Source organism: Camelus ferus, chromosome 1 (genome assembly GCF_009834535.1).
Source record: "Camelus ferus isolate YT-003-E chromosome 1, BCGSAC_Cfer_1.0, whole genome shotgun sequence".
Taxonomy (NCBI): domain Eukaryota; kingdom Metazoa; phylum Chordata; class Mammalia; order Artiodactyla; family Camelidae; genus Camelus; species Camelus ferus.
The window spans coordinates 66,726,852-66,751,302 of NC_045696.1; the positions used below are offsets into that span (position 1 = coordinate 66,726,852).

The window sequence follows — 24,451 nt, forward strand, 5'->3', positions numbered from 1 at the left end:
TTGGAAATAATAAGCTCTTCTGTAAAACCATTACTGGATCTGAGGCTCACGACCTGGGGTATGATTTATCCATGGTCACAGAGCTTAACGGTGGCCCCAGTAAACCTGCTCTCTGACTCCCAGTCCTTCATTTTGCTGTCTACCTCGCCCCTCAGCTTATGCTCCAGATCTTCCATTTGCCCCCCTTATCTATTATTTGTCTTCAATTCTTTCTTATTTCCCACTTTCCTCTTCCATATTTTTAAAAATATTTCTCGGCTTTTATGTTCCTTTCTCTTATCCATTCAGCTCCCAATTGGTCTAGCCTTGAGAATCACCCTGGGAGAGGCCCTGAAGCTGAAGGACACCCTTGCCTGGGCTGAACAGACCAGATGCCACATTGTTCTCCTTATATCCTCCCATTAAAAAAATTATAATAAAAATAAAAAGAGGAAGCAAAACAAAGAGCCAAGTCCAGGTCGTATAGCAATTGCCAATATTAAAATAAACAGTTCAATCATTGTGAAAGTCACAAGCGTATTCATCATTTATTCATCATTATTCTCAGTCACTCTTGTCAGCCAACAAGGTAGACTGAGCTGCCATCAGATTGCAGACGTTGGAACCAGGTAGGTGGACCCCAAATCTCACAGGAGCTCTATCTCCAAGAAGATGACTTGAACAGCCACTGATCCCAGTTCTCCTTACCCTCGTTGAATTCACGGCTCAGCTCGTGGTTGGGGCAGCGTTTCACCACTTCGGTGACATGCTCAGCCTTCTTGTAGACCGGCATGGCACGGATGACAGCGCCCTGAGGAGGTGGGGTCATCACCTTGATCTGGATGGGGCATGTCTTCGCTATCTGGCAATACAGTTTCTTCAGTTCTGTAGAATACTGCTTAGACATGGGCCAATGGTGGAGGGAAGGAAAGAAACAAGTGGAGATATTGTTATATTCAAAATCTGAGCAAGGAAAATATATTCACTTTCTGTTGTATGTTCACCACTGGCTACTATGTACATGACATCCAGCAATCTTCTTAGAGGGAGATATGTTCATTAATCAAATTGATAATTTTTCCTCCTTTAAATAAAATCCTATGTTTATAAAGTATTTCACATTTACCAAAACACAGTTATGTCATTATTTCCTGTTATCTTCTCTTTAATATGAAGAAACTGAGTTTTAGAAAGACTTCAGTGATTAATACTATGAGCAGCTTTATTGAGTATCAGAAACTAAATGGGAAAACAATGTTCTTTTGTACTGAGTGATATTAAACAGATTATAATTAATCCCATCCTTACAATACTCTAGAGAGACTCATAGGAATTAGGGTTTATGGAAAAAAAAATTTTTTTAAGACAGAAAATCAGGCAGAGAGTGAAGAGATTTTACCCAAAGTCAACCGACTAGAAAATTGCAAAGCAAAATTTCCCCCAAACAACTGTACTTATCTTCTAAGGTCATAGCTTAAAAGAATGAGGAATCTGGAAGGGGCCATTTGGTCCTCTGCTTTCGTGAAAGAAGGACTGCCCTACTGTAACACAGCAAGTCATGGCAGCAAGAGGATCAAAACGCAGATCTTTCCATTTATAAGGGATTGAAACTTTTCCTCCCCCCATCTCCTTCTGCAGGGAGAGGAAGTCCAGGGACTGGTTGGTTGGTTGGTTATAGAACTGGAAAATAGGGTGGAGAAAGCATGAGACCTAGAACAAACTGAAGGAGAAAAAGGTCCTATTCCGTGTTATTCTTCTTCTTACCTGTGAACCAGTATAGAAAGTCTCGGCTCTAATCCTTATACTATCTTAAACCTTATCATCCCTGTTCTCTGGGTCAGTGCCTCATCACTGCATTCCTCCTCTTTCTGATGTTGAGTGAAACCACCCAGGCAGTGGACCTGCTGGCCAAGAGCAGGGCACCTAGTAACACTTACCAAACAAAGGTAAACATACACACACACACACACACAGGTTGCTGTCCTAATTTGGCAGCAACATCCCTCCAAGGAAAAGACACTGGGGAGCAGGAGCCAGAGTGGCAAAGGGATTCATTATTGCTATGTTCCCACCCAACTCTGAACAGAGGCAAATGTCCCACTGAAAAGCACATTCAAAAATAATTGCTTTATCTCTTCCTTATGAAATATAATATTTACTTAAATAATCTATCTTTCTTTTTCTCCCAAGCATTTCAGGATACGATATTTTCAGTTAAAAATTTCCCAGTACTAGACGTGTATTACACAATCATTTCTCCGTGCCCACAGGTCAAGGATTAAACACGGCAAAAGGGTTTTACATAGCTTGAAGAAACAGGAAGCATGCCAAAATGCCAAAAATCAACCACAGAAATAAAATTCTACTTGGGAAACACTGAATGAAATCTAGGTGGATAATTTTGCTCTGGTGTTTTTAACCAAGGATTATACAAAGATATTCGTCTTAAAACATGTTATGAACTCACTTTCATTGAGGACGCTCAGAAAATAAGCATGTCTGTTTGTGTTTTAATTAGGAAATGTATCATCTAAACACGCATTTCATAAACTGCTCCTTAGGAAAGATGACAGCAAAATAAGTTTATCAGTTAACACCTGAAGGCAAATAAGGCTCCTATCCAAGTATGTAAAGACTGCAAAAAAAAAAAAAAAGAAGGAAAAGTGTTCAGAGTAGGATGGTGAAGAGGAACATTCCGTTTCAATAACTGATATACCATAAATCACACTTGACAGACTAAAATGTAAAAAATATTAAGAATAATCTTAGGCATCATCAGGTATTAAATCCTCACTCATTCTCAGAGATGGGAGTGGGGAGTCTAATTTCCGAGTTTAAATAATGATAAGCAATAATAGTTTCACCGTTTTCTGAGTTCGGTTGTAAGAAATTTAATCTTCCCAGAAGCCTATGAGGACGGGATTACAGATACACAATCTCTTATCTAAAGCCCCTGTGGCCAGATGTTTCAGAATCCAGAACTGTTCAGATTTTAGAAAGGGAGCAGAGTTCATGCAGCCTATGTTATAAACCCCTCCAGCGGGATGTAGGGGAGCACTCCATAATCAAACCTTACTATTTCTTCAGCATTCATGAATATTTACACCAAGTGGGAAAGGGCTAGAAAGCCTCAGTGTTCAGGTCATGTTTCACCATCACCTGAGTTTGCCACCACTTATGAAATTCAAACAAAACCAAAGCAACTTTTGGTTTTTAGAGTTCTTTGAATTTCAGAATTGCAGATAACAGATAGTGGATCAGTATTATTATCCCCATTTTATAGATAAGAAAAAGTCAGAGAGAGGACTTGCCCAAGGTCACAGAGAAGAGATGGGTAGCAACAAATATAGTTATTCTCTTCCTGTAACCATAGTCCATCTTCTCCCATTCTCTTGGCTCAGCAGGGCAAATTTGTGTACTTTTTAATTTTTTTTCTAACTCCCAGCTGTATGGCTATTTATGAATCAACTAAAAGATATACATACAATCTTCTCTATATGAAAACGGAGCTCAAAAGTGACCTACTTACCATCAACAATTCCTCTGGGGACTTCATGAATGGGGTCCTGCCCTTCCACATGGTTCATTAAGGCCCTTTGTGTTCTGGCTCCATCTTTGATTCATTCCCTCTCCTCGCTCTCCAAACACACATGCTTCCCAGCCCATGCCAACTTCTTAATGCCTCAGACACACCGTACACTCATCACCCATGATTCAAACATAGTTTTCCTCTGTTCTCTGCACCGTTCCAGGGCAATTTAGCTATCATTCCTCAGCCAGGCCTGCATCTAGGACTGCAGACCGTATTTTCCAATTATAGTGATGAGGGTTTACTATTGACTAAATCTAAATATCTGTCCAGGGCCAAGATGCATTCCAATTGTTGCTTCTGGTTAAACTGCCAGACAGACCTGCTGTTCAGTTCATTAGGGGGCTGAAGTGGTCTGGCGCGGTTGCTTCTTTACAAAGCCAAGCTTCTGCTTTTCTATTTCCTTCATTGTTTGCAAACTGTTTCTGTGATGACGTTTAATATTTTCCTAGTGCTAAATTCAGTCTTCCTGGCCTACAGCGTATTCATAATTCCTTAGAGACTTGCCCTCTTTCCTTATCCCCCACTAAATAGCCCCTATTATCTTCACCAATTTTCCATGCTTCTGCAAGATCACCAAAAATGGGAATCTGATTTATGCCAAGATTTTAAAATACCCTGGTGATTCAATTCAGCAGAGTCTGCAAACTGGAACACACTGGACTTCTTTTAATGGCTCCCTCTTTCTCTCCGGGATTTCTAAAATTTGCCTCCCAAACATTGACTTGAGATTCTGTAAATCTAAAGACTAATTTTTTCTTTTGGGTATATAGATTTTGTTTTGCATTAATCAGCTTTGAAGCGTAATTTACTACAAAATACACCAATTTTTAAGTGTACACATTGATGACTTTTGACAAATGTATACTGTTGTCTAACTATTATCACAAATAAGATACATACTATTTCCATCCCCTCCTTGGCCTTCCCCCAGACACCACCACTCTTCAGAAATACCTTTTTCCCCTTTGCAGTTAATCCTCTCCCCAGTCCCTTCTCAGGCAGTCATGTACCTGCTTTCTCTCATTACACTTTTGCCTTTATAGAATTTTACAGAAAGGGAATAATACAGTACAGTCACGTGTCTGGATTCTTTCACTTAGCGTAATGCTTTTGAGATTCACCTATGTTTCTGCACATGTCAGCATTCCATTTTATTATTTCATGGAATTCCATTATTTATCAATTCATCAATTATTTCCAGGTTATATTTACTTTCTGTAAATAAAACTACAGTTGCTTTCCATATCTGTGGGTTCCACATTGACAGGATTCAACCAAGCACGGATTGAAAATATATACGGAAAAACTTTTCCAAAAAGTTCCAAAAAGCACAAGGATTGGCCATGCCAGCAACTATTTATATAGTATTTACATTGTATTAAGCATTATATGTAATCTAGAAGTGATTTAAAGTATAGATGAGGATGCATGTAGGTTAAGTGCGAATACTGTACCATTTTATAAAAGGGATTTGAGCATCTATGGATTTTGGTATTCATCAGGGGTCCTGGAACCAGTGCCCCATGGATATGGAGGGACAACTGTATTATGAACATTCAGTTTACAAATCTTAGGACATATGTTGGATAAGCACCTGGAAGTGTGATTGCTGAGTAGGGGTATGCTTAACTTCATAAGAAACTACCGAACTGTTTTACAAAGAAGCTGCCCTGCTTTACAGGCCCACCAGCAATATATGAGGGTTTCATATCCTTGCCAGCACTTGGTATTCTCAATTTCAATGACACTGTAGCAGATACATGGCGGTTCTCATTGTGGTTTAAATTAGCATTCCCTGATGATTAATGACGTTGAGTATCTTTTCATATACATACATTCTTCACTTATATTTTACATAATAAAAAGTTAGAATATAAATAGATTTATATGCATTTTATATTATTTTTATATGCTTATTTACTATTCTTTTTTGACGTGTCTGTTCAAATCTTTCATACTTCTAAAATTTTCATTTTTTAACTGGGCTGCTTGTGTTCATAATTTGAGTTAAAATAGTTCTTTATGTATTTTGGATACAAGTCTTTTATTTAAATTTTAAAAATATATTTCCTCGCAGGCTATAGCTTGCCTTTTTTACCCCACTTTCTGTATTTTTCAAAACAGTTAATTAAAAAAAGTATCAATATTTTGCTTTTAAGGCTCATGCTTTTTGTATCTTAAGAAATCTTGGTCTAACCCACTGTTAGAAGGGCCTCCTATGTTTTCTTGCAGAAGATTTATAATCTTAGCTCTTGCATTCAGTCCTGTATTTACTTTCAGTCACCTTTCTCTTGTTTCTCTCCCTCCTCTTCTTTCTCCTCTTTTTTTTTTTTTTTTTAAACAGATAGTCAATTCTTCCAGCACCATTTGCTGTATCTTTATAATTTCCCTTTATTGAATTGCCTTGGCAACTTTTTTGAAAATTAATTGACTGTATGTGTTCAAGTCTTTTTATCTGGACACTGCCTTCTCTTCTACTGATCCATTTCTACACCAGTATCACGCTGTTTGGATTATTCTAACTTTATAGCAATTCTTAAAATCAAAATGAGTCCTCTAATTTTGTTCTTCTTTTTCAAAAGTGTTTTAGCTATTCTAGGTCCTTTGACTTTCTATATAATATTTACAAGCAATTTGTCAGTTTCCACAAAAATGCCTGGTAGAATCTTAGATGAGATTTTGTTGAATATATCGGTCATTCTGAAGAGAATTGATATCTTAGTAATGCTGTGTCTTCTAATCCATGAACATGATATATATCACCACTTAATTAGGTCATCTTTAGCTTTTCTCAGGAATATTTTATAGTTTTCAGTGTGCAAATCTTGTACAAATTTGTTAGATTGCTCCTTCAGTGTTTTTCATTCTTGTAAATGATACTTTAAAATTACACATTTCTAATTGTATTCTTCTCGTACATATAACATGATTGATTTTTATATATTGATCATATCCTATGATCTTGCTAAACTTATTACTTCTAGTAGTTTTTTGTAGATATAATTTGCTACATCAATATAATCATGTCAACTGCAAGTAAAGCCAGTTTTACTTCTTTTCCAATATGCGTGACTTCTAATTTTTATTCTTGCCTAACCACAAGAAGTGAACTATGGTTCAATTTGCTACTGCTTTCTTTTTCTTCTTCACAGTCTTCTTTACATTGGTATCTTAGATCAGGGGATTTTAGACTTAATTTTTCTAATATAGGCATTTAATTCTACAAAGTTCCCTTTAAGCACTCCTTTAGATATATACGCAACATTTTGATGTATCTAATTCTTAATATTGAGGAACATATGAAGCATTTCTTTGAGGGGAGTGGTTCTATTAGTCTTCAGTGTCCAATATTATGGAAAGAAGAAAATAGATACATATTCCTCCTTCCCAGAGACACAGTTCCATGACGTTTTAGACTTTTTCTTACACACACACGCACGCACACACACACACACACACTTCTACAAACTGGGGCATATCACAAAAAATTTGATATCTTTTTTTTAAAACATATGATAAGTATCTTCTAATTTAAAAATATAATTTAAGTAGTTGCATTTATAGTATTAAAAAGGGATATACCATGATTAATTTAAACGTGCCTTTCTTATATGGTATAAATTTTACTCCAGTGTAAAAATGTTAACACTGTAGAGTACATTTTAGTATACAAATCTTTAGTATATAAATTTGTCTTAGCTGAATCTCTTGAAACTGGATAATTGAGTCAATGCATAAATTAGTGTTGTAGAGAAGTCTGAGGTTGATTTGAATTTTCTTCCTTTAAATTAAGTAAGCTTCTTATTTATCTCTAGATCCTTGCAGGATTTTGTTTCCCTCTTTATTTTTTTATTTTTTTTTAAGTGAAACTGTTCGAAATGTGTCCTCTTTTCTTCTTGAAATAACTTGGAAATTAGTGACCTCTTTCAACTTACGTGCTTGACCTCAACTCAAAAAATTTTCTCTTTTCTTTTTTTTTTTCTTGTGTTTTCAATCCTTATTCTCTTATTAATTTTTAGGAACATGTAAGTCTTGCTTTGGATATCCCTTCTCCATCCACTATACATCTTATATACTCAAACACTAATTGTTAACACCTTTTTCTATTATTTACCTGCTGTGAAAGCTCAGATTTGTTTTCCCTACCATGAGTATTGCTTTTTAGAATTAACACTGTTCTATTCAACTAAATGATTGAAATTCTTCTATTGCATTTCAAATGACCTTCCTTATCTCATCTCCCTTTTTACCTTATCCAGTCATCTTTTCATCCGAACCTGCTGTTCTAGGTTTACTGTTTTCTTCTCCAACTTATTTATAGTGCTTATATATATTTTTTTAATTGAAGTGTAGTCAGTTACAATGTCTCCATTTCTGGTTATGTTTTATTGCTCTATACTAAAGCAAACTTTTAGACATTCTTTTCAGTTGTTTGAGATGCTTTTTCTTCCTTTGGTTCTTTAAAATGTTTCCTCCTTCAACACTGTTGGTGGGAATGTAGTTTGGGGCAGCCATTATGGAAAACAATATGGAGATTCCTTAAAAAGCTAAAAATAGACTTACCATATGATCCAGCAATCCCACTCCTGGGCATCTACCCAGAGGTAACTCTAATTTGAAAAGATATGCACCCCAATGTTCACAGCAGCACTACATACAATAACCAACACATGGAAGCAACCTAAATGTCCACTGACAGATGACTGAATAAAGAAATTGTGGTATAATTATACAATGGAATACTACTCAACCATAAAAAAGATTAAAATAATGTCATTTGTGGCAACATGGATGGACTGGGAGGTTGTCATTCTAAGTGAAGTAAGCTAGAAAGAGAAAGAAAAATACCATGTGATATTACTTATATGTGGAATCTGAAAAGAAGAGAAAAAGAAGGCACTAATGAACTCATTTACAAAACAGAAACAGACTCCCCAACATAGTAACCAATCTTATGGTTACCGGGGGAACGGGGATAGGAAGGGATAAATTTGGGAGTTTGAGATTTGCAAATATTAACCACTATATATAAAAAATAGATAAAAAATAAATTCCTTCAGTATAGCACAGGGAACTATATTCAATATGTTGTAATAACCTTTAATGAAAAAGAATATGAAAATGAATATATGTGTGTATATATATATATATGACTGAGACACTATACTGTACACCAGAAATTGACACATTGTAACTGACTATAATTCAATAAAAATTTTTTTAAAAATCATGTTCCCTTATACTTAGTTTTCCTTTTTTTTTAATAGAAGCCCCTAATTTGCTTTTGTTGTTTTCCACAAATATAGTTAAGATATAGCAAGAGCTAATATTTGCATCCTTTTGTCTCTTTGACATTTTTCAATTCAGTTTCATACCTTTTAAGCAACACATTTGCTACAGGATTTTGTCAATAGCTTGAGTGTCCAATTACTTAAGCACTTTTCTGGAATTCATAATATTGTAGTGGAAAATAAAAAGTTGACTATATTAGAATATGCTAATCAGTTGTCATTGCAAACTAGAAATGAGGTCTATTTATCTCCTCATTTGCACATCATTCAATAATTATCAAACAAACATTTACTGAGTACATACTACATTATGCTAGGTACTCTAGTCTGTACTAAGAACAGAGAGACATAAGATTTAAAAAACCCTCAGATTCAGGAACTTATGTATCCTCACTGCATAGGATAGCTCTTAAAATGTAAAATAAATTGGATGAAAAAATTACTCATTCCTTACCCTCAAGGTGCTCACAGTTTAGAGGCAGAGTGAAACACAAACAGCATAAATATACTGGGTATGGCAGAGTATATACAAAGTGTTGGGATTACAGAGGATAGAGCAACTAACTACTAGTTAATAAATATGATATTTGTTCAGAAAATGCTATATTCAAGACTGCTTTTGGTGTGGAAATTCAGCAGTGAACAAAAGCAAAGGCCAAGCTCTAAAGGTGCTAACATTCTGGGATAAACAAGTGAATACTAGGTCAGATATTGAAAAGTGCTATAAAGAAAAGAAAATCAGGGTAAACTGAAAGGAGATAGAGCGTAAGAGCCAGGAGTTGGGGAGTGTTATGTGAGGAGGATATTATTTTATCTAGAGTTGTCAGCAAAGGATATTTTGGTAAGTTGATATTTAAAGAAAGACCTGAAGGAAGCACTGGAGTTAGCCATGCACACCTGGGGAAATAATACTCCAATTATTAGAGATAGTGAGTGCTAAGGTCCTGGGGTGACTATGTTTGTCACGAAGGCCAGTGTCACTGGAGAGCAGTGAACATAAGTTACAGTGGTAGGGGTGAGATTGGAAATTTGAGAGAAGTTGGGGCCCAGATCATGCAAGGTTTTTAGGCCAGAGTAAACACTTCAGTTTTCCTTGATGTGAGGTGAGACAGTAAGCCACTGGAGAGGCCTGAGAAGATGGTGTGATCTGATTGACATTTTAATAAGATACTGGCTGCTCTGTGAAGAATAATCTCTGTAGATCAAAGATGGAAGCAGGGAGACCGGCAAGAAAGCTACTGCAACTAATCCATGTAAAAAAAAATATGAGAGTGGCTTAGACCAGCAGGGAACTGGTGAGAAGCAGTAGGTTTCCAGATGTATTTTAACCAGATTTGCTGATGGATTGGTTGGAGATAAAAAAGAGAAAAGTAAATGTGTTCCACTAAAGGAGAGAAGAAAGGTTTCACAGGGGTCATGACTCAGCCTTAAAAAGACAAGTTATTCACCAACTAGATGGTGCCCTCAAGAATAGGAGGAAGGAAGAGCCAAGAAGCAGAGAGCAGGGACTATGAAGAGAGAGCACCATGAGTATGAGCAAAGAGACATTAATATGGTTGAAACAGAGATGGGCTGGGGGAAGGAGGAGAAGAGGCAGAGAGGAAAGCAATGAGGCCAAGCGAGGGAGGCAGCTCCCAGATTCAGAGGGGTCCTGGGTGCCACAGGAACAGGCAGACTACCAGCAGGCAAAGCAGAGCCACTGAGGACTGTAAAGCAGGGGAAAGACCTAACCAGTTTCTAAGTATTAAGGAAAACAAAGCTGGTAGAAGCAAGGTTGGAGCCAAGTAGGAAGAAGGGAGATCCATCAGGACCTATTCAGGGAAGAAATGAGGAGGGTCTAAACTAGAGCAGTAGGAATGAATGAAAAAGTGGAGAGATGAAAGAAAAGTCTCAAACTTACTAAAACTCCATCTTCTAGTTTGCATCACGAAAGATACACATGGAAGGACCAAAACCGATCAAGAACTATTCCTCATTAGAACAAAAGATGCTTGCAAAAACGAATATGTGATTTTTCTTACCCCTTTTCTAAAATCAAAGCAGAATGAATAAGAGTTAGTTTTAACACAGGGCTCCCAATATTCAGTAGCCAAATGAGACGTGGCTTAGTCAACCGACTCGTCAACAAGTAGAGAAAAGAAAAAAATAATTGGTCTTAATTTTGGGCAAAAAATAAATAAAATAATGTGAGGTAACACTGGAATTAATAGGCTAATTTTGTTGTGAAAAAGGAAAGGGCTTAATTCTCAAAGCCAAGAGTTTGGAAAAGGACGTTTATCCAACACCCACGATGGGGAGCAACATTTACTGGACTGGGGGTGTCAAAAGACAAGATTTAACTTCTGCCTCTTCTATTTTTCCCTTGAGTCTTTATGCAGTTACTTCACCCCTCACAAGTAACATACAATATACAGCTCTTCAAATGCAGGAAAAAGTCAGGGCTATGAGAAGCCCTTATCAGCTGCAAAGACTGATGTAAAAGGCATGTGCTATGATTATTACTAAAGTTGCTCCTATTTCTAAGATTCTCCATATAAAGTGCTTAATGTAGCTTAAGCAATTCTGGGAACACTGTGAAAACATTTTTATTTCAACCTGCTCAGGAAGTGGTTGTTGCCAGATAATAAAAGTCTGCTAAAAGATTAACCATTTACAATGAATCACACAGTTCATATTTATCTGCTGGTAATCACTAAGTTCTAAACTATGAGTTATTTATTTAAAAAATAATGGATTTAGTTTACCTGCTTCCACACATTATTTTGCTTCATTTTTTTAATTGAAATATAGCCCGTTTACAATGTTGTGTCAATTTCTGGTGTACAACCTCATGTTTCAGTCATACATGTGCTTACATATATTTGTTTTCATGTTCTTTTTTATTGAAGTATGTATTGAAATCTATGTTGTATAATTTTATGGGTCCTTAATATTGACTTAAACTACACTGCACAAAATTTAATCTCAGTGGTCTGCTATTTCTGCTTCCCATGTTTTCAAGATCTATTCATGTTCTTACATATAGAAATATTTCCTTCTAATAGTTGGAAGGAGAGAAGGGACTGAAATAGAACAGAAGGAGATCTTTTGCTTTACCTGTTACATTTTGTTTTAACAAAAAAGATTTGAAGGAATATGGAAACATTTTTAATATTTTGGTAGATACTCAGGTGTCTAAATTTACTTACTTTTTTGTATGCTTGAAATATTTCCTAATTAAAATTTTTCATAAATAAATTTAGCACTGGCAGCACCAACCTATAAAATTGTTGCAGACTGATGATGTTAGAAGACACAGTATAGAAATAAGATATCAGAACCCAGAAGGAACATTAAGCATGTCTTGTCTAAGCCTTCCTCTCCCTTCAATTTTCAGATACAAAACTTGGGCTTACCGAGGTGAAGTTGGTCCACTAATTCAACAAATATTTATCAAGCACTTGCTTCATGCCAGGTTCAGTCCTAGGTCCCACATCTTTTGAAAGAGTTCCTTATCCTAAAGGAGGTGGTTTAAAGGAAGCACTGACATTGAATAAACTATTTCTAAAATTGAGATATATGGTCTAAAGAAAAGGCAGAGGGAAACAGGGCACATAGGGTTCTACTTAGTTTGGAGGGTCAGGAGGGCATCCCTGAAAAAAACGACTTCTAATGGTTACATAACTAAATCTAGGCAATGCAGGGATAAATTCAGATTTCCTTCCTTCTGAAAAGTGAATATTTTTATAACTTTATTTTACTCCAATGACTGAGTTTCCATAGAAAACCAAATTGACATTTTAAGCCAAGGACTTGGTTCTATGCTTCTATTATTAAGTCACTTGTTTGAAGGTTTTTTGGTAGACGATACAAAGCTTTTCTTAGAAAGTTAGATTAAAAAAGCTCGGTTGATTCAGCCACTTCAGCTAGAGAGGAGGGATCCAAGAGGAACTGATTCCAGAGAGGAAACGAGACTTTTTCAAAAACACTCAACAATAAGGACCATCTTGACCTACAGACCAGTGTTCCTCCCCGTGTAGCATGTGGTCTTCGTGCTCATTGTGTGGGGCCAAAGGAGAGGCCAGATGCCAGTGTGTATTTGGTAGCAGTACGAATTTATATAAACACAACACAATTAGAAAAATAAGTATAAAGTTTAGAGGTCATTTAAAATATGAAATATGATCACCAATTTCCTACAGAATTATAAGGATATTCTATATTACTTTTTTGACCCAATATCACATCCTTTTTAGTTTAGTAAATACATTTGTCTAGAAATTAAGATTTTTCTTCCCTAATTTGTAACCATATTCTCAGAACAAGATCTTGAACAAAAAACAAACAAGCAAAAAACAAAAACCATGAAATGCCCACCAGTTTTGTTTGTTTGTTTGTTTGTTTCTTGTGCCAATTCTACTCCATTAAGTCCTAGGTTTGATAAGTCAGCAGTGGCCTGTACTAGCCTTTTTACATACTTAGGTAAGACTGCAAATGAACCTGTGGCTCTTTAAATTATGCACATCTTAATATGATATTAGAAAATGAAATACTGTGACAGAGGGGAAAAAAAAAAAGAAAAGAAAGCAAACGTAAAAAAATTTACTCCCAAAGATGGAAGTAACTGACCTCTCAAAAGTAATCATGGACTTCTGACACTCACTGAGGGATTTCAGGCAACTCCTATGATCTCCCTGAACCCTGAGACAATCACCCACGGGCAGGAAATGAGGACGCTCCATTAGATGATCTATGATGCTTCTTCTGTTTTGAATATTTCCTGATCAGGTCCAATCTGTTACAGAAACCAATTACCAGGTTCACCTGGCAGCATAACTCTTTAAAAAGAATGTGGAAAACAAAGTGTTGACAAGCTTTCTGATTCCTGATCAGAAATATATAAAGAGTAGGAGTCAATGTTTGTACTTTACATGTATGGATGCACACTCAAGAACGTGTTTATTCCTGGGAAGTACTAGCCTACAAGCAAGAATGAAGAGACACAACTTTTGGTGGGCCTCAACCAAATTTCCTCTTATGCAGTCTTGAACATCCACACGAACAAAGTATGTATGTCTACAGTGGTATGGAACAAAAGCGCCTCAAAACAAACAAATGAACTAAATTCTTTCTTTCCATACAGTGTCCCTAACAAAAATGCAAAAGCAAGCTTTGCCTTAGTTTTGTTTTGTTTTGGAAGGGAGGGGAAGAGGTTTGGCGTATTGAAGAGTGAGCCGCTCAAAGCCAAATATCATGTTCAGATAAAATAACTCCAGGGGATTTTGGAAAACACGAGTAAATTCAGCTCCTTTACTAATAATATGTTGCAAAGAGAAGGGGGAAAAAAGGCATTTCAGGAACTACAACCCACCGTCACCACCTGCCTCAGTTGACATGCTATACTACCCGCTCTTGGCTGCCAGACTGGTAATTCAGTACCACAATGCGCAGAGATGCCAGTTAGTATCAGCCCACACCTGCATAATTTTTTAACAGCTCTCTTTCCTAAAGGTGCAGCAAAGACCCTTCCTCCCCCCTCGACCAAACAAAACACAACAAAACAAAAAAAAAACCTTCAACCTGCCCCAGAAGAAATGCCTGGCTGTGAAAAATCCCAGTCGCAAGGCTACTTTTAACCCACAATTCTCCAAGAAAATGGACAGAATAAACTTCCATGGACTATAAAACTCAACAATTATATAACCCACCATACGGCTCAATCCGTCATCAAGGGAAGCAACTGTGTAGGGCAGCGTCATGGTCACTGACGCTACAACGCCAGCTTCCAGAGAAATCCACATCCGGCATGCTATCATGCTAAAAGGAAATGTGCTCAATTTTTTCTAATATCATACTATGTACATTATGACCTACTGGCCATTAGACTACAGAGTTAACCTTAGTATATACAACCAGATGCAGCTGAGGCCCACCAAGACTTTGGGAAAATTACCTACTCTGAGGATGGCTGGGTCTTAAAAAAAAAGAGTTTAAACCTATGCCAATGCTTAAATACATCAACGACACTTCTGGCCTTCTGCATGAATTTGGGTTGATTAAAATAAAGAAAAAATAATAAAATACACTAAAAGACAACCATTATTTACTATCAGAAAATTCTAGGTGTACATCTAGTTAATAGTTCTTTTTTTCCAAAGGGTTCAAAGAATACATGAGGTGAAAGCTGAGGTCTGTACTAACTTAAATGACCTAAAATATTTGACAAGAAAAAAAAGGGGGCAAGCTCAAAAGCTGTCACAGCTCCACTCACCCACGTTCAGCAAACATCAAGTACAAAAAGCCTGTCTTAATTGAGACAAAGCTATTCAGGGACTTGTTTGTTTGTTTGTTTGTTTTTCCTATTCTAAACTGTATTCTTGGGAAACGCCTAATTAAAAGGCCCTTTTCTGAAGGCAAGAAGGGTGATGAAATCAATAATTGGAATCGGTAGGAAAGAAAATCACACAAAACAGATGGGGTATTCAGAGAGGGCAAAATTAAGTTCTGGCAACTGACTTGGTTGGGGAAAGATTGCTAAGGGGGGTAAATGAGATACTTGGAAATAAAAATATTAGGGTCAAAACAAAATTTTTGATCAAGAGGCTTTAGAAAGTTAACGACAAATATCCAAGTCCCCTAAAATACAGAAAGAGTCTTACATGGAAAGACCTAGACACAGCTTTGGTGTGAGGAGCTTAACAAAATCTACTGACTAATCTTACTGCATGTAGCTGTACAGGCTGACTACATGCTACATTCCGGATTTGTTCTCTACCAATAAACCCACTCGAGAAACCTCATATACTTCATATCTCGGAAAAACGTCTTCAAATTTTTTTGATAATTAGAAAGGGGTCACTTCAAAGGTTTTAGTGAAGTCAATGTACTCTAAACAAACATCAGGCTAACAGTCTCTGACGGCTCTGACGTACGGCGTACCAGCACAGCAAAAACGAACAGAGGGAGTGAACGCAGGCGTGTGGTTTGGGGGTGGGATACGGGTGCTCTTGTGAGAAGTCAACTTTAAAAGGTCAGGCGGACAACCAAAAGATCATTCAACAGCCAACTATTTATCCTTCCTGTGACTGGACCACAGTTTTATCACCCCATTTCTAAGCTGCACGTGTACAATGCACCTAGAGAATTGAGGACAAGAAGTCAAGAGGGCAGGGCTCTGGTCTTCCACCTGCATAATGAATTCCTGCATCGTCTTAGGCAAATCATTTCCCCTCTTGGGCTCCAACTTCTTCATTCACAACGAAGGCGTTCCACTTAGGACTGAATCTGCTTCAAAGGAAGGGAAATCTGCGGAGTGAGTGTGTACACAGGCCCTACTGGATCTCTCCTCAGGATCAGGCAGGAGGATGTCCCAAAAGTGGCCCCACAGTCGTCTGGCCTGGTATTCACTTCTCCTCCCCGTCTCCCTTCCTGCCACAGTCGTCTAGCTGCCAGACATGTATGAATTGTGTTCTTAATAGTTTAAAAAAAAAATCCTTCCTCCAAGCACTTTTCTTGATGGCCCCAGCCAAAGGGCCGCCTGTTGCCACCTGTCAGTTGTGGGGATTAATTACCTGAGCCCAGGCTGGGAGCGGCACATTCTTCCTGGGGCCGCGCCCACAGATGTTGACATCCAGCAGGTGGGCTGTCTGCTACCCGCTTACGGTGAAGACCAGCCGGGAGCCCAAGGGGCCTAGCAGGTGGGAGTCAGTGGGGTGCGGCGGGGGCGGGGGGCCCTCAGACTGCACCACAAAGCAGCACGATCTTGGCAGAGAGGAATGTGCCCTGAGACCTCTCCGGGAGACCACAGGCAGCTCTGTGGCCAGCCCTGCGCATCAGCCTGGCCCAGAGGCAGCTGCAGCCTCCCTGCTGGAGGACAGCACATGGGCACTGACTTTGGGATGGGATGGGGGTGAAGCCTGCCAGCCTCATCCTAGCTGCCTGCGGGTATGGCTTTAGAAAGTCAGTTGAAAAAGATGTGACAGTCCCGATTGGTAATTTTGCAACTTTCTCTCCCCAGGAGGATAAAAAGACCTTTCATTTAGCGCCTTGTGTTGCTGCTATCCCCTGCCAACCCTGCCTGACCAGTAACAGCATTCACGGTTACCTTTGTGAAGCAGACACTGGAAGGCGTCTGTCAGAGGGACTGGTACCTAACAGGTACTCAACAAACGTGAGCTAACCTTTCATGTTTCCTGAAGTCACAACCATCCTGAGAAGACTCCTCTAGTGAGATGACTCCTGCTGCACATGGGCGGAGACTGGGGCTCAAACATTTAGAGTGACACGCCAATAAATGACAGGACCGAGAATGGACTTCAAGGAGTTTCTCTTCTCCATGCTGCTTAAACACCTGCAAACGAGCCTCCTGACTACCATGTCCCTCAAAAAACCAAACCTGCATGTCCCCCGGGGATACAGGAAGATGGAATTACCTGTGGAGTGAAAATCCTTCTAGCAGGAACCATGGTGGGCAGAGAATTCTTACCGCACTGGACAAACCTAGTTTCAGTCTCCAAGGTACAGATGAGGGAAGAGATTCCGAGGAAAGGTCACACCAGAAGTCAGCAAGGGGACAGAATTAGAGCCTGTGGCTCCTCACTTCTAACCTGGTGATCTTTTCACGGTAAAACCTTCCTACACCTCTTCTCTCCTAAACGGTGTGCGCTGGGCAGCCGGTTGGTGGGCACATCGGAGAGTCTCCTGGGCACATACACGCTGCCAGCAAGAGAGGATGATGCCAGCCACCAGGCTCCCTTCCACAGCAGCAGTGGCATGTCTGGTTGACCACAGCACTCTCCGGGGCACGGCTCTGGGTTTCAGCCTTCACTTGCCCTTAAGGGAGAGAAAGTGTCTTCCTTCCCGCTCCTGGTGACTCACTGTTCCCAACAGCCTGCAAAGCCCTGGGCTTCTACATCTGTCCTTCTCTCCCCTCGGGGCCCAAACCAGATGCCTTCCCCTCTCCTTCCTCAGCTCCCATCTTGGCATATTGACAAGGCAGCCTTGGGTCACGAAGGCCCCACTCCTGCCCAGAGCTCAGGTCTCTGCCCACCAGGAAGGTGTCAGAGCCCCTGGTCCAGGACAAAGCCTCACACTGTGGGTCCTGAACTAGTGAGCATCCCCTCCTGGTGTCTGTCCCATCTTCAATCCCTGGATGCCAGAGTTGAAGGTGATCATCTACACCTCCACACACACTCTTGTGTTCTCTTTTAAAATGTCAAGATGCACAGTTCTTAAACCTCTAGTCCTAGTCCCTGATGAAGGCTATGTCTTCCCAGTGAACAGAAGCACATTCAGAACCTCCTGACTGGTGGATGCACTTATAGCCCTATCCCCACAGAACAGCCCAGGCACCCTCTGTAAGACAATACCAATCATATTTGTTCTGTTTGTTAGATTCATTGCTCATTGTGCAGTTTCATTGGCAAATTAACCCTAAAAGTGAACCCTCTATTCCAATCATTTGAATATATTTGGATGTGAGATACTCTTTTTTTCCTGGAAGGCTGAATAGGCCAGTCTTGTGACAAGAGATGGGAGAATATGTCTAGATAGTACGGAGGGGAACAGCATCTGCTGATCTCCACAGATGACACGGTCACACCTCCATCTGCAGAGTTCTTCAGAGATTATGGAACACTTTCACACACAGTCTTTAATTCTAAGCTAGCATTCTATGAGAAAATCATCTTCATCCCCTTTTCATCAATGAAGAATCAGAGGCTCGAGTGGGTAAACTAGTTTGCTCACAACAACAGCAGGGAAGAAGACAAGGGCAAGCTTCTAATCTAGGTTTTAACTTCAGATCCAGGGCCCCTACTGTACATGTGCACACATCATACGGCGCACTGAATGCTACCTCCCGAAATACAAATAAATGCCTTTGCTATATTCAGGTTACTGTATTCCATGCAAGGACAGGAGGGGCGGGGACCAAGCCCCTACCCTCCAGAAACTACCACTTGGGAAAGGTCAATATATATATAAATATTGCTAGCATAAACAGAATATAAAATTGAGACACAATATAATGAAACAAAAAATATCGAAGTGTTTTCTGGCTTCAAGATCCCAGAAGGTTATTGAGAGGCCTTGAAAAAAAATTTTTTTTTCTACTTACAAGGAGGTAGGCTGATAAACATTGCAACAAATACCCTCTAAACCCTTACTGTGTGTGCTTCCATTCCTCATTTCTCTCTCTCTCTCTCACATACACACAAACACACATACACACACACAGAGTTAAACTGTTTTTAGAACATCAAGAGTTTAATGGCTTTTTTCTTTTGGGAATTAAAAACACACACTTCAATTCATTACTAAAATAACTATACAGCTTCCAATTTCAGGTTTTAATTAGTAGGCTGAATTATGACTAGACATCTCCAGTTTTGAGGATTACTGTCCAAAAAAGAAAAATCTAGAACCTGCACCTTTCAATGAATTGCAGCATTTGCCATCCCTAATGCTCAAATATTCTGAGTACTGAGGGCTGGGGATATGGCCTTGGGAAACAGGACCCATGTTTGATATATATATTAAAAAAAAACAAGCTAATACCTACTGAACATGATTTAGTCCAGGCACTTTGCTAACTTCTTGATGTCTGATATTAGCTTCACAGTGACCTGTGAAGTAGACAGAATTACTCTCATTTGCCAGATAAGTGAGCTGAGACTCAGAAAAGTTAAATTGGATGTTAGGGTCTCCTACGATGATTGTGTTCCCATCAATTTCTCCCTTTAAGTCTGTTAGCATTTGCTTTATGTATTAGGTGCTCATTATACAATAGCCAAGAGATGGAAGCAACCTAATGTTCATTAACAGATGACTGGATAAAGAAGCTGTGGTATATTTATACAATGGAATACTACTCAGCCATTAAAAAGAATAAAATAATGCCATTTGCAACAACATGAATGGATCTGGAGATTGTCATTCAAAGTGAGGTAAGTCAGAAGGAGAAAGGAAAATACCATATGACATCACTCATATGTGGAATCTTAAAAAAAAAAAGAAAGAAAGAAAGAAAGAAAAAGAAGACACTAATTAACTCATCTAGAAAACAGAAACAGACTTGCAGACATAGTAAACAATCTTACAGTTACCAGGGAAAGGGGGTAGAAAGAGATAAATTTGGGAGTTTGAGATTTGCAAATGTTAGCCACTATATATAAAAGTAAATTAAAAAAAGCAAATTTCTTCTGTATAGCAGAGGGAATTATATTCAATATCTTGTAGTAACCTTTAATGAAAAAGAATTTGAAAATGAATATATACATACATGCATATGCATGACTGGGACATTGTGCTGTACACCAGAAATGGACACATTGTAACTGACTGTACTTCAACAACAAAAAAAGAAAGGTTATATATGTTGCCCAGTCTTTCAGAGCTACTGAGTGGAAGGGTCAGGTTCAACTCCAGGACCCCTGACGGCAGCGCCCTTGCTCCTAACCTGCATGGCCACAGCTCGGAGCACTAGGGAAGCACTGATCTGACCTCCTGCAAGCCCTTGTGTAGTTGGCCAAGTGATGCCCGAGCCTGGGGGAATCCCTGCAGCGTCTGCAGACCAGTGCAGGGTCCCAGGAAGACGCCTGATGAACAGCAGCTCTCATCCTATCACCGAGCTTAGTCTCAGACATTATTTCCACTGCGCAGCTTTACTGCTAGACCAGCGACTGGCAGAAGTATTCTAGTGACCCAAAGGGTTTTCTAAACAAACTTCTAAAGGTTAATCTTTGACTCAAGTCCGAGTTGATGCCTAGGAAGATACCTTTCTGGGGTGAATCCAGAGACGAAGAAAAGAAAGTAGAGGCGGAGAGACAAAAACATTGGAAGCCGGTTTTATCACTACGACTGAAATCAATGAAGCTGGATTCTTCATTCGACTTCTGAGGCGCCTAATGATGCATCATGTTTGATTACTTTTTCTGTGTGGAGGGAGCAGTTCCTCGTCTCATGCTTCTACCGAGAGTATTTAAACTGTAATCCTACTGTCCTGTCCTTCCAACAGGAACTAAGTCAGGTTAGAAAAGGGTTTTAAATCGCTCCATGGACGAGCACCAGCAACGATTGCTGAGAGTCGCTGTTACTCTGGTATTTATATCCTTCCTCCCTTTCACCTCAGAGAAGCGGATGCCCAGGTATAAATATAATAGGACTTAAAAATAAGGGAAATGAGTAGCACATGGATTTCAAAACATAAACAGAGGCCCTGCCTGCTGATCTCCTTGGACTCACTGTATTTTTATGACACTTTTTAAGGTGCTACAATGAACCTGCAGAAAGTTTGAGACTCTAGGGTTCCTTCAACTACCACTGTCCCAGAGTTTCCAACTGAACAATAATAAGATGAATTTCTCTCAAGGCTACGCCGCCTTATAGGCGAATTGTTGTGTTTCTTTATTCCAGATAAGTACAGGAAGTCAACACGCTGAAATACTGAGAGCCTAGGAGCATTGTTAAGATACTGCCAAAAAGGAAAGGTGTAACTTAATAAATTGGATCAGATTTGCTCTTTAATACCTTTAATCCAAGTCTTAAATGTTTGCTCTCCTCCCCCTTTTTAAATAAACCCGTAAGAACTAAACTAATTTTGAGATGTCTATTTCTTTTTTTTTTATTCTTTAACTTTCAATTTTCTTTTTCTTTTTTTTTTTTTTTTTTTTTTTTTTTTTGATGGAGGTATTGGGGATTGAACCCAGGACCTCATGCATGCTAAGCATTTGCTCTACCACTGAGCTACACCCTCTGTTTCCATGGCTGATAATGAGGGACTATATAGGCCACTAACACGCACGTGTCTGCGTTTGCTGGGGGTGGGGGTAGGAGGTGGCGAGTGGGAAGAGATTTAAACAAACCTTTACCCCCACTTGCAACATCTCTTTAAAAGCTTATCATAATGTTACTTCCTATTTCTTTAGAGTTCACTTGTCTAAGATGGAAACATGCTTCATCTTGCTCCCCTTTTCTGCGTTCTTGATAGACTTAATATTCTGATTAGCCCCAGTGGACTAATATGCGTGAATGCAAAATAACTTGGCTATGCCTTGGATTGGCAGAGTATCTCTATTAAAATGTTGTTTATGTTATTTTAAAGTTATTAAAAAATAAAAAAAAAACCCCAAAACAATCCTGTTAAGAGCAGCTGCCTTTGCCCAACAAACTGAAACATAATCTGGAAGGAAAAGAGGAAGGAAACAGACATGACACTTGAAAAAAGAAGGAAGGAAGGAAGGAAGGCAGGGACGGAGGGCAAGGGGGAGGCAGGAAGGGAGGATGAAGAGAAGGAAGGAGGGAGAAAAGCAGGACGGGAGGCTGTGGAGGACAGTGTGACAGCTTAGCTTGTATTTAAACTCATGTAGCAAACTTTCGTCACCTCACTAATGCTGAACTCAGTCTAGTAAGAGGGATGAAAACTTCACTTCTGCTTAAAGAGTTGTTGTTTGAGCTGGGCATAGGCTTGCCAGATACAATACAGTACACTCAGTAAGAATTTAATCTCAGAACCAAGAAATCATTTTTCAGCATAAGTACATCCCCAATATTGTATGAAATGTACTCATGCTAAAAAAAGTTGTTGTTTATCTGAAGTTCATATTTAACTGGACATCTCAGATTTACGTTTGTTTGTTTTTGATTTTGTTTTGCTAAGTCTGGCAACCCTAGCTGGGAGTTCTCTTAAATTTTTATTACTGAAGTTTTCAACTTTATTGAACCCCATTACCCATTACCTACCTTCCAGAGTTATTAGCATTTTGCCAATCTCATTTCAGGATGGAGGGGATTCTGACAGGCAGGAATGAGGGAAGAGAAAGAGGAAAACCTTGAACAGAAGGGAATAGAAGGAGACCAGGCAGTAGGGGTTGAAAACCAAAACAAAAACCTGATGCTCGGCTGCGGGGCAGAGTCTACATTTGGAATCACAGCCTGCGGTGAAGGACACAACCCCCCGCAAGGTAGAAGGCTGGCTGTCCCGTGTAGCAAAGCAGTGTGTAATCTCAAGGAAAGTTATATAACTCTTTGATTGAGAAGTGAGGGTAATACTCGCCAACCCAACTTGACAGGTTTGTTATAAGGATTAAATGCGATAATGTATACATGTGTGTGTTGAAAAATATAAAGCATTTTATAAACAGAAAGTCATTACTGTTATTAGTGGGAGAATGGGCCAAAAAGGAACACTTTGATCAGAGTGTGACCTGCTTAGAGGTCAGTGTGCAGTCACCAACGACGGGCCATCTGCAATCCTTGATCTGAGCTGTGTGTTAGGAAGATCCTTCTGTCTGACTGTGAAGAGGAAGAGTTGGGAGGAGCAGAGATGGGGCCAACTACACTAGCTGAACCAAGGCATGCGGTTTTGCTGCGGGACAGGGGCACTGAGAACAGGCATGAGGGATGTTGCCAAAACCATTATCAGCAAGATGCCATTGCTGATGACTCTGGGGGGAGTGAGAGCAGGGGTGGTGATGTCCATAGGCTAACTGATGTCATTTTTACAGGTCACAGGGCAAAAATTGTTCGGTTTGTCCAACCCTAGAAGGAATATACTTTCCAATCGCCGACTAGTCTCAGTACTAGAAGGTATTTTCTAAACAATTCCATTTCTCCTTGTTGAAACTGCTGTTAATAAATGTTGGTGACTCTTGCAAACCTCTGACACTTCGGACACATTCAGTTTCATATTCTACGCCAACAGAAATATGAAAATCTCCTCTTAAAAGAGGGATTCCTGACACTCTGAGCTGCACATGTACATTTGATTTATCACCTCAGAAGAACAAAGAAAAAATAACTCTTCTTCCAAAATTGACATTTTCCTAAGTGTGGACAGAACTAAGAGTGAAATCTCTTGAAAACAGCAAATACTCATGGAAATAAAGTGTTATCCAATCAATCAAAGAAACGTGCATTCTGAGCACCTCCTTCCAAGATACAGCTGCTGACAGTCACATCTGACAAGCAAGCCAAACTCCTCCTCATCCATTTCTAGGAAACATCTTATAATGGTTTGAACCTAGATTTGCTCTGGTTACAAGCAAGCAGCTGCTAACAGAATGGAAAGTAAACATTCAGTATTAATGTACTGCAACGCTTTCCCTCTGCTCATTGTATCTGAGACACCAGGCGCCTGGTGTACTATACCCTACAGACAACATTTCCACTTATTTTATCTTACTGGCCACCTGATTTATTTCCAGTTAGGACTTAGACCAAAAAAAGAAGTTCAAGTTATTCTCAATCGGAGGACTAAGGGGAGAGAGCTGTTAGCATTAGGAGTTGAAATTTATCAAAACTAACCATCAGTCTGTATTCTCTCAAAGTATATACATCACCTGGTATGTAGCTTCCTAAACTATTCAGAATCTGAGAATGCAAAGCTCAAAGCAACTTAACTCATAAACCCTATAACTCTTCATGTGTGGAACCCCAGTCTGGGCACAAGACAGGATGCCACTCAGGTCACAGGGCATCAGGAACGTATCAGATTAAGAACTTGGGTTCTCTGTCTGACAGGACTCCTTTCATGGGACCAGACCACCATCTCTATCCCAATCAAGATTAAAATATTTTAAAATGCAGGATTCAGTTCTCAAAGTTGAAAACT

The 24,451-nt window shown here is 39.2% G+C and overlaps 1 protein-coding gene across 9 annotated transcripts in view; it reads right to left on the reverse strand.

The window, feature by feature from the left end:
* Nucleotides 1-24,451, reverse strand: part of TP63 (tumor protein p63) — a 207,709-nt gene that overhangs the window by 30,414 nt on the left and 152,844 nt on the right. For all 9 annotated transcript variants that reach the window (XM_006188860.3, XM_014562700.2, XM_014562699.2 and 6 more), the window contains one exon: nt 688-874. In XM_006188860.3, coding sequence (XP_006188922.1) covers nt 688-874 — 187 coding nt within the window. The remainder of the gene's footprint in view (nt 1-687; nt 875-24,451) is intronic.